The following is a 14,946-nucleotide window of genomic DNA, read 5'->3' on the forward strand; positions in this document are numbered from 1 at the left end:
TGATTTGGACATTATATAGCCCAGGGATAGATAACCTATGGCCTCGAGGCCACATGTAGCCCTGTAAGTCCTCAAGTGCAGCCCTTTGACTGAATCCCAACTTCACAGAACAAATCCCCTTCATAAAAGGATTTGTTCTGTAAAACTTGGACTCAGTCAAAAGGTCGCACCCAAGGAGCTAGAAGGCCACATGTAGCCTTGAGGCCACAGGTTCTCCACTACTGGTGTAGCCCATAATTGCATTAGCTGCTTTTAATAAATTACACTTTTGGTTCACTAAAAAGGTCAAGGTCTTCCATTGCATCCTGGGCCATCTCCAGTCCTCCTGATCAGTATCTGGCCACTGAATCCAGATGGATCTGGAGGAGAAAGTGAGACTGGTGACTTTGCACAGCCCTCCCTCACTCAGACCAAAGTCAATTGGAAGATGTCATTATTTCCCTGATGTCATGATCCTCTTTGAGAAGAAAGGACAAACCACAAGGCAACAGATCTTTTTTTACATGAATTTCAGTCGAATTGTGTTTTCACCATTCTCTATATACACAATTGATTATTTGGATAGAAACACAGGATTTTACATTTATCCCTGTTAATTTAAGTATTCTTGGTTTGGGCTCATCTATTGGAAATATATTGAATAGTCTTTCAAAGAACTCTGTCCCTAACTATTCTGTTATTTAGCCTATACTTACTTACTTAATGTGCCCATTTATTTATTTTGTGTACAAGGTCATTATGACAGATTTTGTAAAATTTCTTACTAAAACCAGGATATCTATGATATCACCTGATCTAGCCATCTAGTAAATCCATGAACAAAAGTTAAGAGCTTACTTTGGGAAAGGTTGTTATTAAGTGAACTCATACTATTTCTTAGATAACTATTTTCTTCGTGTTTATAAACCATGCGTTTCATGAATGTGCTCTAGAATTTTAAAGAGCACCTATATGAATATTAATGGTTCATAGTTTCTAGAATCCACATTTTACCCATTTTGCAGTTTCCAAATGATTGTTGGCAATGGTCCATAATTACATCTGTAAGTACTTTCCAAATAGTTGTTATTATCATTGTCATTATTGTTGTTGTTATGACTCACATTTACCCATTGACTCAAAGTTTATAAAGTACTTTGGATTCTTGAAATTTGACTTGTTTATGCTTAGAGAAGAGAACTATTTATAGTAACTCATTATTGTTTAGCTTGTAACCAAGCAAATAAGCAAAAAATTTCAATCAAGTAGAACACAACTATGTTTTTAATTAGACTTATACAGTGATTTCCTAACAGAGATGAGAAATTAAACTTTTTAATTGAGAAATTTCTAATGTGAGATGAGAAAGAGCATATATTAGTCTTATGGAACATTTAATTTCTAAATACAGGTATGTTTTGAGGCTTTGATCTACAAAAACATTGAATTTTTCTCATTTTTATTAACCTCTAAATTGATTAATTAATCAATTAACCAATAGTGTGAACTTGTACTTGTAACAGTTATTTTGAATAGGGCTGTCCAAGAGATGCTCTTATGAGATCATAGGATCATAGATTTAAAACCTGAGAGAATCTTAGAAGTTGTATAGTCCAAGACCCTCAATTTACAGATGAGGAGAATTGTGGCCACATTATCAATGTAGCTTCAATTAATTTCTGTTGCAGTCTAATGTGTAACATGACTTCCATTCATTAGTACAAATAGAAGTCTATCCTTCAATCAAATGTCTTATTGCCCCCCCCGCCTTTATACATCCTTTTAAATCATACTTATTTCTTTCTTAAGTAAAGGGACTTTTAAAGTAATTACATTTCTAATCATCTGATGTGGGTCACTTGTGAGGGCCAGGGTCAAAGAGCAGGCCCTTTCTTCTTCTCTGCAGCTCTCAGTCTGAGCAGGGTGGTATGTAGAGGAGGTACAAAAAACATTCCCTTGTGTGGTGTAGCTTAAGAGGTGGGGAACCTGCAGCCTTGAGGCCATATGTGGCCTTCTAGGTCCTTGGGTATGGCCTTTTGACTGAGTCCAAGTTTTACAGAACAAATTCTTTTATTAAGGGGATTTATACTATGAAGTTTGGATTCAGTCAAAGGGCTGCACTTCAGGACCTAGAGGGCCATGTGTGGCCTCCAGACAGCAGATTCCTCACCCCTAGCTTAGAGCCATGGGTGTGTGCCTATTTCCAATTTAACTCCATGCTTCAGAAAAAGCCTCAGGGCTTCAGTGTGTAAAGTTAACTATTAAGCTAGATCATATTGATGGTGAATTAGCAGTGACATTCGTTTATTTCACATAGGATAGCTTGGAGAGTAATCAGATTCTTGGCATTGGAAAGGATCTCAAAGGTACTCTAGTAACTCTACTAACCCCAATCTCTGCCTGGCACACGCACATACTACATCACCAACAAATCCAGTCTTTTTGAACTCCGTTGACAGGGAACTCCTAATAGAAAAGGTGCCAGGTGTCAGAAAGCCCAGTTGCCAGGTGAAAATGCCAATTCTGTCACTGTGGTACCTTGGACAAGTCATTTGACCTTGCTAAGGCTCAATTTCCTCATCTATAAATTGAGGGGCTTGGACAAAACGCCTTCTAAAGTTCTTTCAGGATCTAGATCTATGATCCTATGATCTCATAAGATCATTTTTGGACAGTTCTAACTCTTGGAAAGTTAATACCTATATTAACCCTATAAACTACAGATTTGTCCTTTTCATCCATTACTCATAGTCTCTCCCAATAACTGCTAATAGGTCCAAGAGCCAAGCCATTCCCTCAATTTACCTGCCACTCTGTAGAGTTTATTAAAAAAAAAAATCAGTATTATTCTAGGAACTTGAAGACTTAAATTCTCATACTAAAACCTTGGATCCTATCCTGCTATGCATTCCTAGCTTTTAAAATGAATGAGTTAATAAGATGAGGAAAACTTTCAGAGTAGCAGCTTTAAGAAATGGGAGTATAGGACATAGTTTGCTTTTTTGATCATTTTGATTTATTATCTCTTACAGAAGTACATTTGGTTATAATCCACTAAGAAAACTAGGCTTAAAATTACTTTGGGAGTCTATTTTCCCATAGACAAAGTGCTTCTCTCTAAAATGCTTTGTCTCCAATTACATAAATTCATTTTTGCTTTATGGGACCTACTTTATTAAAGATGAGTGTGTAACTCTGGGTTATAGCTTACATTTTTTTCGGTAGACTTTTTCTCTGAAAACTGTATTGTTCATTAGACTGAAACACTAATTTATTACTTTATTTGACACTTTTTAGTTCCTGGAAGCATACTTTAAAAAGCTAATCCGAGAACAAGCAGGAATTGGACTAATGGTTAAGGTAAAAAAAAAAGTCTGAATTTGCTTTATGTTGCGCATTTTATTTTAGCCTTTAAAATCTCCCTGTAATGAAGCATCTTTTCACCAAGTGAATTGCAGGCAAGCACTTTTCTCTCTCTTGCTGATGACAGTTGCCTTCTTTGTACAACTGGCAATATCTGACCATGCATGAAGAAACTGACCTCCAGTCCCCATAGCTCATTTTGTAGACTAATGGGAATTTCTGCCAGTCTAGTCAAAGGGCAGTAGGATCTTATTCCTAAATGTTCAAGTGCCTTGTTAGCTATGTGATGATGACATTCTTTACTTTTAGTTTGTTCCTTTTAAGCTTCTTTATTTAACCCTGAACAGAATATCATTGAAGAATACATTCCTTTAGTAAGAAATTTTTTTAAGCTTAGGCTTATCTAGCCCAGCTGAATGGTCTCTGGAAAGTGTTTCACTTTTGACTGAATTCTTTTGCCGTGGAACACATGCCAAATTACATGGTATATATACACAAAATATCCTTGGAAAAGTATGATAAAGAAGGCAAAAGAAAAAAAAATCCTATGTGCACTCCACAGATGAATATAACTAATTTTTAAAAGATAAAACAATTTTAAATGAACAAGTATTCAGTTTTTTCTCCCTTCCTTACTCTGCTCACTCTATGAGAAAATATAAGCAAACAAAACCCCCCTTTGTAATAAATATGTATAACCTAACAAAAAAATTCCCACACTCTTCCTGTCCAAAAATGTACAGCCCATTTTACCCCGAGAGTCCAGTATGTAATTGATTTTTTAAAGTTAAGTGCTACTGGAATTATCTGTGCCACCAAACTCCTTCAAGACTGTAGAAAATTTGGGGATTGATTTTAGACAAAACTAATATTCTCCAGGTGTTCTTTCAAGTTAAAAATGTATAACTCCCTCAATTCTTAATTTTAGTGTAATTTTTCATCTTTGTATTGCTTTAAAGGAATTTGGTCATACTTATTTTCCATGTATCTAACTAACTTTGGATCAAGTCTGCAGTCAATGTAAATATTGCTGGGCTTGCAGTTTTTATGGTATTTTTTTGATAATTCTTTTGAAAAAATATAAAAATACGTTTTAGAGAATGTTTGCTGCTTGCAATGTGCAAGGCACCATGGGAATGAGATAAAGACATACATGCATATATAAGTACACATACATCAGGCAGCTCCATGGAGGAGGAAAGGGACTACATAGTTATATATGTGTAAATATATACAAACATATCTATGTGTATATGTGTTTGTATATGTGTATATGTATATACACACACGGAGGGTTCCCCAATGCCTGGATTTATTTTTAAGCTTCAGTATTATATATGTTATATAGGATATAAGATATTTGTATCTATATGTCTATATGCATATGTGTATATGTGTATGTTGCACCTAGGTGGTACAGTGGACAGATCAAATCCAACCTCGGACATTTATTAGCTGTGTGACCCTGGGCAAGTCACTTAACCCTGTTTGCCTCAGTTTCTTCCTCTATAAAATGAGCTGGAGAAGGAAATGGCAAACCACTCCAGTATCTTTGATAAGAAAACCCCAAATGGGGTCACAAAGTCAAAAATGACTGAAAATGACTAAACAATAAATAGATTTGTGTATATTAATAGATAGGTGGAATTCCCTCATTGAGACTTCCCTGGACCAATTAAGACCCAGATCTGGGAGTGAGGAAACTCTGTGCATCTATGCTGCTCATTACATGATCTTCCATTTATGTTCTTAGACAGTTGCCTGAGGGTATTGAGGGGTAAGTAATTTGTCTGTTCACACAGCCAGTATGTTATATAGTCCCAGAGACCAGGTCTTCATGCTCTGAGGCAAGCTCTTAGGTTCTGTAGTTTTCCTATAATAATGTGTATATAAAAAAGTCATAAAGAAATTAATTTGCAAGTTCAAAGGAAAGGAAGGATCACCTCTGGCTATAAGAATGAGGGAAGCCTTCATTGAGATGGTGACATTTGACTTGGACCCTAAAGAGGGGCTGAGAATTCTACAGATGGGGGATGGAGGCAAGGCATTTCAGGCAGGTGGAGCAGCATGTGCCCACACACAAAGGTAGAAAAGCAGAGGACTTCTTTGAGGAATGCCAAGTAGTTCAGTTCTAGCATGGACTAGGATCCATAAAGGAGACTAATATGGGACAAAGTGGAAAGGAAAGGTTGGAGTCAGAGCATGGAGGGCATCGAGTGCTGAGCTAAAGAGTGCACTTTCTTAGGTGGGAATGAGAGAACGCTGCAGAATGTGTGCTGTGCGTTAGCAGATTGATGTGGTAGCTGGAGAGAATGCAAACATCTTGTTAGGTGTAGGTCTTTACTGTATTTTCACATGAAGCCTTTTCATCCATTTTCCTTGATGACATTTCACTTCTGATTCTCACGTATCAGTTTCTTTTCATTTTTATCAATAGAATCGAATGGCAACTGTCTTGATAGAACAAGAAGAGAAAAAATACACGGAAGGAAAGAAAAGTGAAGTTTTACAGGCATTTGCTGATATCGAAGCACCTTTTCTTGAACTATTAGAAGAAGCTGAAAAAGTCAAAAATATCGAAGAAGAACACACTAAGGTATTGATAAAGGAGTGACCAACTTGTTAGCAAGACAAACGGGACATCTTAGTGGGTATTATTTTGCTATACAAAATAGGGGGAAGAGAGATTTAAAAGGTGCAAATGTGTAGGTCAGTACATGATTCTCCAGAACTCCCCCTGTCTCACATCACTAAGCGCTTCTTAGATGTTACCAGCTGGATGTTCCATAACCTCGGAATTATCTTCAACTCTTCTTTCTTCCTTATTCCGCATATCCAATCACATACCAAGTTTGCTGATTCTACCTATAACAGCATCTCTCCTATCGGACCCCTTTCTCTTCAGTCACCTAAGTCAGGTTCTCATCTCTTCTCACCTGGATTGTTTAATAGCCCCTTGATAGGTCTCCATTTTTAATCCATCATCCACATGGCTGCCAACATTGATATTCCTTAAAAGACAAATCTGATAGGTCTAGACTACAAAGTTAAGTGGCACAATGAACAGTGCTATATTTGAAATGAGAAAGCCTGAATTCAAATTTGGCTTCATACACTTACTAGCTGTGTTAGCTGGGGCAAGTGGCTTAAACTCCACCTGCCTCAGTTTCCTCATCTGTAAAATGCAATTCATACTAGCACCTACCTCCCATGGTTGTTGTGAAGATGAAATGAGATAATATTTCTAAGGTGCTTTGCAGACCTCAAAGTGGTGGTATGTCAATGCTAGTGGAGATGATTATGATGATGATGATGATGATGATGATGATGATGATGATGATGCCATCATCATCACTACTCTGCTCAAAAAGTTGCAAAGACTCTGACTAGATCAAATACAGATAGCTCTATTTAGCTCTGAAAACCTTTCATGATCTCTCTTAAGCCTATTTTTCCAGGCTTATTATACATTACTCTTTCAGCCTTATTATTTTCTAGCCAAATTGGCTAGAATTGGGCAGCTAGATGTTACCATGGACAGAATGCCAGGCCTGTAGTCAGGAAGACACTTCTTCATGAATTCAGATCCAGCCTCAGTTACTTGCTCCCTGTGTGACCCTGGACAAGTCACTTCACCCTCTTTGCCTCAGTTTCCTCATCTGTAAAGTGAGCTGAAGAAGGAAATGGCAAACCACTTCAGTATCTTTGCCAAGAAAGCTCCAACTGGGGTTATGAAGAGTCAGACACGGCTGAAATGACTCAACAACAACAAAAAACAAATTGGCATACTTGGCATAGGCCAAAGCCCACAGTGTTCCATATTCTGTCCCTTGCCTTTACTCTTAACTCCTGCTCAAGGAGAACCATGATCCACTGTGGTACTTAGCCTGATTGGCTCCTGCACTCCCTCCACTCCGTACCCAGTTACTAGTGCTCTTGAACTGGAAAATTACTTTGTATTTATTTTACATATATTTTGTATTTATTTAATCATCGTTTTGTTTCAGGACGGAAGCATGTAAACACATTGAAATAAGGGCTTATTTTTTTGCCATTGTATCCTAAATACTTCAGATATTGCCCCAATAGATACAGTAGTAGTGTTTAGTAAATGCTTTTGACATAAATGAGGTGACTTGTCAAATGCTCCACAACTAATCAGTGATGAAATAAGGTGATTTCTAGTCTAAATATCTACAAATACATATATAAATTTTGAATAAATAAACTGGTTAAGCTGCCTCTATAACCAGAAAAAAAAACATGGATGGTAAAGATATGATTAAAACTTTTTAGTAGAATTGAGTTAGGGGAGTTAATAGCTTCGAGGCATTGTGAACTTAACTCAGATTTCCATGCTTTGAGTGTTTTGAACAACTTTCCTTTCAGTCTTACTTCCCAAACTGAACTCTGCTTTGGTCAAACTGTCCATCCAACCTTCCTCCCTCTCTACCTCCTTCCATCCCTCCCTCCCACCCTTCCTTCCTTCCTTCCTCCCTCCCTCCCTTCCTTCCTTCCTTCCTTCCTTCCTTCCTTCCTTCCTTCCTTCCTTCCTTCCTTCCTTCCTTCCTTCCTTCCTTCCTTCTTTCCTTCCTTCAGTCCCTCTTTCTCCCAAAGTCATATCTATCTTTTGCCTACCTAGAACTTATAGTAGCTTGATAAATGCTAATTGATTGATTGAATAAATAATTGGGACTTAATTTTTCTTAATCCCCTGCAGGATCACCCTCTTATCAATTGTTATCATCTCTGGAATTCATTGGCACTGGTCTAATCCATACTTTTATTTATGGAATTCCAGGGAAATGTCTAATGTTTTGAAGTAAATTACTAAATAACACCTGTGCTCATTTAAATCTTTATAACCCATGATTTATGTTCACCACTAGCTTTGCTAAAACAAAACAAAACAAAACAAAAACTACTAAAATTCTTTAAGGAGTTAAATATTTTTATTATCCTTGCTCATTACTATGACATATCATTATCACTTTTGCTTTTTGTATAGTCTTAGCTGCAGTTTTTTTCCTTTTAAATCACATGCAGAAAGACTATATTATGACACTCTGTCATGATAATTATGATGTTGGTTCCTGTGTTTTCAAAGTGTAAACTGTTCTGCTTATTGAAGCTTGCACTTTTTGTATGCTCTGAGAATAATTCTTTATAAACATGGAAGAATCAACTCTCTAAAATGAGATTTTTGTGAGAAATCTGACATAAAGAGCATAAATTGCCTCTTTTACTATTTACTGGCTAAATTTTTTTGATGCCTTCAGTAATGAACTTTGAAGTGCCTATTCTTAAAAGAAACAAGTATTTTTAAAACAATTAATTAATGGTAATAACTAAAGCTATCAGCCTTTCCCAAAGTAAAACTTAGTGGAAACATTCTATTATCAGTCTTTTTGGAAACCTAAAGGGGAGTGGTCTGAAATCTATCCATCCATCCATCTATCTATCTATCTATCTATCTATCATCTATCTATCTATCTATCTATCTATCTATCTATCTATCTATCTATGTGTGTATGTATATGTATGTGTGTGTGTGTGTATATACATATATCAAGCCTGCACAACATGGCGGCCCACTAGAGGATTTCCTAAGGCCCTTGAAAAATATAGGGTTGCCACTAAATACCCTCCTGTTTGTCACGTCATCCGGGGTGACCAGCTGTCATCAGTCTGTCTCTAGTCTAACCTGTCTGGGGCCTGAAGAAGTTTACAAGTTGTGCAGGTCTGACATACATACACACATATACATACATTCACACACATATACACGTACATATATTTATGTATATGTACACACATATATATGCATGCACATGTACATCTCTCTGTCTCTGTCTCTCTATCTACACATGCACACACTTGTCCTATGCCAGAAGGTGAAATTTGTCTTAACAGCTCAGATAGAAAACTTTTAGAACCTTCCTGAAAAATGTGTTCTTTCTAAAAATTTGAAAGCAAACAATGCAAAAACATTGCGTTCCATCATTAATGGAAGAAACTCATACCTTCTTATTGTCACATGTTCATTTGGATATACTGATAACATAAATCTACTTTTCAAATGAGTCCATAACTTTGTAATCTCATACAACAATTCAGTTCAACAAACCAAGTAAGTGGCTGTCTACTAGGTGGCATTATTTAAGGTTGTAGGGATACAGAGACAAAAATTAATCTTTTTTTTTTCTCAGGGGGGTTCCTCCTACTAGGGAGATACAAAAGGTACACAGAAGAGTAAAGTACATACAAAATAGTAATTTCTAGGTGAGGAAAGCACAAACAACTGGGGAAATTAGCTGTAGGAGCTGAATCCTGAAAGGTATTTTTAGGTTTGAATTAAAAATTGTTCATTATACTATTGTGTAAACCTATAGGAATAAAGCATTTCAGTATTACTACCCCAAATTTGCGTGAATGACTAAAATATGTCTTTTGCATTGATAGTTGTAATTTTCTTATTATGCTAATTAACTACAGTCTGGATTAATGAATACTATTTGTTTGTCAAAAAAAAGATGACCCATCTCTCATAGTATTTCCATAACCATCTTTTTTCTTCTGATTGCCCTTTTGGTTTACAGTTCCTGAATCTTAAGGACATTCCATCAGTTACATTACGACAACTGTGTGGAAACCAAATTTTCTAATATATATTCATGTAAATATTTTCGCTTTTAGATTAATTGAACCTTACATTTTAATTCTTGCAAATGTGTATATCTGAATATTTTATATTTATATATCTAAATATTTTAATGAAACTTTGTGATTTCTTTGTGGCATATAGGAATCATTCAATATTTTTAGCCTTTTATTCATACATTTAACTTTTAGTTTTCTGAGAGGATTCAGATAGAGAGTTGAATAGATACGTTTGCAAGTGTTCATAATCCAGTAGAGGCAGCATGATATAGGGGATAGGGAGGGAGCAGTGAAGGCAGCAAGAGCTAAGTTAATGTTCTCCCTCTGATACATGATGGCTCTGTGACCCTGGGAAAGCCATTCAATCTTTTTGTGTTCCAGGAAACTTTCTAAGAATGTAAATTGCAGAGAAAGTACCTACCTAATTTAGTAAAGGGAGTTTCCTTACTTTCCTAAAGGAAATGAAGGAAGTTCCCATATCAAAAAAATCCCAGGTCCAGTCTCTATCCCCTATGAAATCTACAGGTAGGTTACAAATAGTATGTATATCTTTCCTCCATTGGAGACAAAATAAATTCAATTATTTTTAAGTAGTCATTTAGTGTTTAAATACTTGATCAAAAACAGGATAACTTTGGACTTTTTAGTAGCACATTTTAATATCTGAATATTTCTAGACAATTCAAAATATGGGAGAGCGCAAAGAAAAAATTAAAAGACAGATGATTGAGGTAAAAACAAACTTGGATCAGAGAAAAATGTCAATTAAAGAAGCCATAGAAGCCGCTGAGGTAAGCAATTTAATGTCATCAAGCAATTTTGAAATGAGATTTTATAAAATCAATTTAATTTCCAAATTTAATTACATTGCTTCTACTTAGTTGACTAGGATAAATTATACACATAAGTATCCAGATGTATTTGTGCATGAATATATGCACACATATTGCTTTCTTTCTGTTTGAGTCAGTGTAGTTTATCAGGTATATAGCCGTGAGTTAGGGTAAAGTACAAAAGCTAAATGGATAAATTCAGTGCTTTCTGCAATTGCCAAGGGAGGGGAGGGAGGTAGTGTGAGAGAGAGTTAGAGGGGAAAAAGAGAGAGAGAGAGAGAGAGAGAGAGAGAGAGAGAGAGAGAGAGAGAGAGAGAGAGAGAGTGAGAAGGGGTTGAGGATTTAGAGCAAAATAGAACTTACATGCAAATTACACTTTTGCTCAGTAGATGGCATCTTCTTGTAAATGATGAGGTTGGTCTGTACCAGCTACAAAACTGAATAACCTACAAAGAGAATTCTTTTTTATTTTAATCTTAAATGTCTTATTTTATAGGAATGTTTTGATAACCTTAAAAATTAATTTTAAAACATGCTTGGATATCTCAGAGCTCTAGTGTGGATTATATGTATAAAGAAAGAATTTACTTAATTTAAAGTATGTGGATATGAGATAGAAACTTCTCTTCCTTTTAATTGAAAAAAATTGGTAAGGGGAAAAAGCTTATTTTTAAATTCTTTAAATCTTAGAAGAAAAAAATCTATTAAATTTTTTTTTTAATTTGCCTACCAGAAAAATGTAGTTGTGGGAGAATTCTTTATCTGGCTACCTGAGTTTCTCTTTTAAGCTTTTCACCCTCTACTTCTGTATATGTTTGTTGAATGTGTGAGACCAGACTTGTGATTTCCTAGACTGTTAGTATAGGGAATTTCCTGGTTAGGAAACTTTTCCCCAGTGCAAATGGGCATTGATCTGCAGTTTACACAATCATGGATTATCTGGGGCCCTAAGAGACGAAAGGCCTTCCTCAGAATTTGAACCTAGGTCTTTCCTGATTTTGAGGCCAGCTCTCTGTCCACTGTACCGAGCTGCAGCTCTTTTCCTAGCTCTCTGGTACATTTTTAAAATCCATACATTTGTTCAATTGTTTGTAGTCTTATGGATGATCATTTTAACTGGAGTATCGGACACAAGTAGAGATGAATTATATACTACTGTAAAAACAGCAATAAAGTCTCCAGAATTTAGGTGAACATTAAGAAAGAGAAGCTACGAGGCTCCATGTACTGCTTATTAGTTCAGTAGTTGATGTGACGATTTTTCTCTAGGCATTCAGACATTTTCCCTACAATATTCTATTGCTTTTCATATTTTCCCCCAATATGTGTTCACATTTTCACAGTAAAAATGGTTGGTAAGCTTCTTGAGGCCTCCACTCATTGAAGAATAATCCCATCATATTTAGAAAGTGAAGTTCAGCCTATATAAGTATAGTAAATGTTTGCCCATGAAGTATAATTTGAGGATCACTGGTAAAATCCCTCAACCTTTTGATGATTTCCTCATATAGGAGAAACAATTACACCCTTAGTTCAGCACTACCCTCTGCTTTGGGGGGGTAAGCCTGTTTTCTTTCAAAATACAAAAACTTGTGGAAGGAATCAAATGTCAAGTCATTCACAACTCGGGGCAAATTAATTAGAGGCTTTCTTTCATGGAAACAGCAAGGTTGGGGGCAGCAAGAGAGCCCAGGGCACACAAAACCATTAGGGAGAAGTGGATGTGGAAGATAAAGAAAGCTTTACATGCAGAGGGAGGCCACAGGTACCAAGACTTCACTTCACCTGCTTCACAGTTTTCCCTAGAGCTTTCTTTGTTTAAGCGCATGTATATTTGATGTGGTAGACATCAGTTGATAACAGAATAAAAACCAAATTCAAATCGTTACTGAATTCAAGTTTCTTGTGCCTTGTAATCTCCTAGTTATCCTCCAGTTTCCAATAGAATATATTTGCGATTTATGGAGAGAGTGAGTAGTATGCAGTGGAAAGGGTCCTGAACTGAAAGTGCAGAAGAATCACAGGAGTTCAAGCAGGCCACACATCCAGTCTCCACTTGACCAAGAATTGCCTCTATACACACACAAAAAAAATCACCTTCAGTCTTCATTTGAAGATCCCTGTTGAGGGCAAACCTACCTCCTGATGCATCTTATTTCAACTTTAACCCAATAGCTATAGTTCTGCTCACTGGGGCCCAGCGGAACACATGCAATCAGCTCCCACATGACAGTCCTTCTTTTCTCTAAGGTCTGCATACACAGTTCATAAGATCGTAAGATCTCATATGTCCAGGATTTTGATCATATTGACTGAGAAGGGTCCTGACTCTTAGCTTATTTATATCTTTCTCTTCCTTAAAATAAATTAAACAAAATAATGCTTATTTGATCTTCCATTCAAGTTATTGTCTTATAATTTTCCTCTCCTCCCCCCACAACCCAACTCTTACAGGAAAAAAAAAACCAAAAAACAACTGTCTACACTTGCTACTTCTACTGCCTTTATCCTCATTGACTTATTAACTCTTTGCAATATGGCTTTTCACTTCATCACTCAAATGAAACTACTATCTTCAAAGTTACCAGTGATCTCTCTTTAAAAAATGGCATATTTTGTTTTTACATTGTCTAAATTTCCCCCGAGTCTTTCCTTCCCTCTTCCAAGAGAGCCATCCCATATAATAAAAAATTTATTTTAAAAAGAAAAAAAGCTGAAAAAATCAGCAAAAAATGATCAATACACCAAAGCAATCTGATAATATGTACAATGTTCCACACTTATGAACACATACTTCTGCAAAGGGGTGGAGAGAGCTGTCTAGTCATATCTCTTCTTTAAGATCAAGATTGTTCTTTGAATTTTGTAACACTTAATTTGTAAACAATTTTGACTGGAGGACAGATTGGAGTGAAAAGAGACTTGAGGCAAGGAGTCCAATAAGAATGGTATAGAAATAGTTAGCTGAGAGGAGATGAGTGCCTGCATTGGGTTGTTGGGTGTGTGAATGGAGAGAAGAGTAAGACATATTGCAAAGATAGAAATGACAAGAATTGACAGCATAATGTATATGTGAGGTAAGAAGGTAGCACCAAGGTGGTGAGTCTGGGTCACCAGGAAGATGGTAGTGCCCTTGAGAATAATACTCAAGTTAGGAAAAGGTAAGGGTTAGAAGAGGAAAATCATGAGTTCCATTTTGACAGAGTTTGAGATGCCAAAGGACATCTAGTTTATCTTCAAAAAGTATTTGGGATGTACAACTAGAGATCAAGAGAGGGACAGGAGTTGGATATATGGATCTGGGGATGATCAGCAAAAAGATGAGGGGGGTAAGATGAGAAGGTGGCCCAGGACAGAGTCTTAGAGGACAAGTATAGTTAATAGGGATAACATGGATGAAGATCCAGCACAGGAGGTAAAGAAGGAGCTGCCAGACATGTAGTAGTAGTAGTATCAGGGGAGAACAGTATTTAATAAAAAACTAAAGCAGAAAGAATATTCATGAGGAGATGGTGGCCAATAGTGACAAAGGCTACAGAGAGGTCAAAAAGGCTGAGTTTTGAGAGGCAGCTTTGATTTAATGTGAAGTCAGATGCAAGTCTTTGTGTGGACACACACACACACACACATATATGTTGTCATTTTTCAGTCAGAGTAAACAAAATCTTCCTTATATTCATATATTACCCCAAATGCGAGGGTCCAGGCGTCCTATATAATTTCCTTAGATACTTAGGCATAAATCAAATTCTGATGTCCCCCATAGAATCCCTGATTTGGGGCAAAAATACACACAAAGTGATTTATGAGATGCCTCCAAAATTGAACCTTGGCTAGTCATATTCTCTTTTAATTATTCTTTATTTGAAAGTTTTATTTATTTATTTACTTTTAGTTTTCAACATTCACTTTTATAAGATTTTGAGTTCTACATTTTTCCTCCCTCTCTCCCTTCCCCCTCCCCAAGAAGGCATGCAATCTGATATAGGCTATGTATATATACAATAATATTAAACATATTTCCACATTAGTCATGTTGTGAAAGAAGATTCAGAACAAAAGGGAAAAAATCATGAGAAAGAAAAACAAAAAAAGAAGAGAGAGAAAAAAA

At 36.3% G+C, this 14,946-nt stretch overlaps 1 protein-coding gene across 1 annotated transcript in view; it reads left to right on the forward strand.

Annotated features, from left to right (window-relative positions):
• The window catches only part of LOC110212535 (coiled-coil domain-containing protein 178-like), a 128,412-nt gene that overhangs the window by 87,163 nt on the left and 26,303 nt on the right, over window positions 1-14,946 (forward strand). The window contains exons 5-7 of the mRNA XM_078151782.1: window positions 3,277-3,339; window positions 5,780-5,938; window positions 10,680-10,793. Coding sequence (XP_078007908.1) covers window positions 3,277-3,339; window positions 5,780-5,938; window positions 10,680-10,793 — 336 coding nt within the window. The remainder of the gene's footprint in view (window positions 1-3,276; window positions 3,340-5,779; window positions 5,939-10,679; window positions 10,794-14,946) is intronic.

Source organism: Phascolarctos cinereus, unplaced genomic scaffold, assembly GCF_003287225.1.
Source record: "Phascolarctos cinereus isolate Bilbo 61053 unplaced genomic scaffold, phaCin_HiC Scaffold_4;HRSCAF=312, whole genome shotgun sequence".
Lineage (NCBI taxonomy): Eukaryota > Metazoa > Chordata > Mammalia > Diprotodontia > Phascolarctidae > Phascolarctos > Phascolarctos cinereus.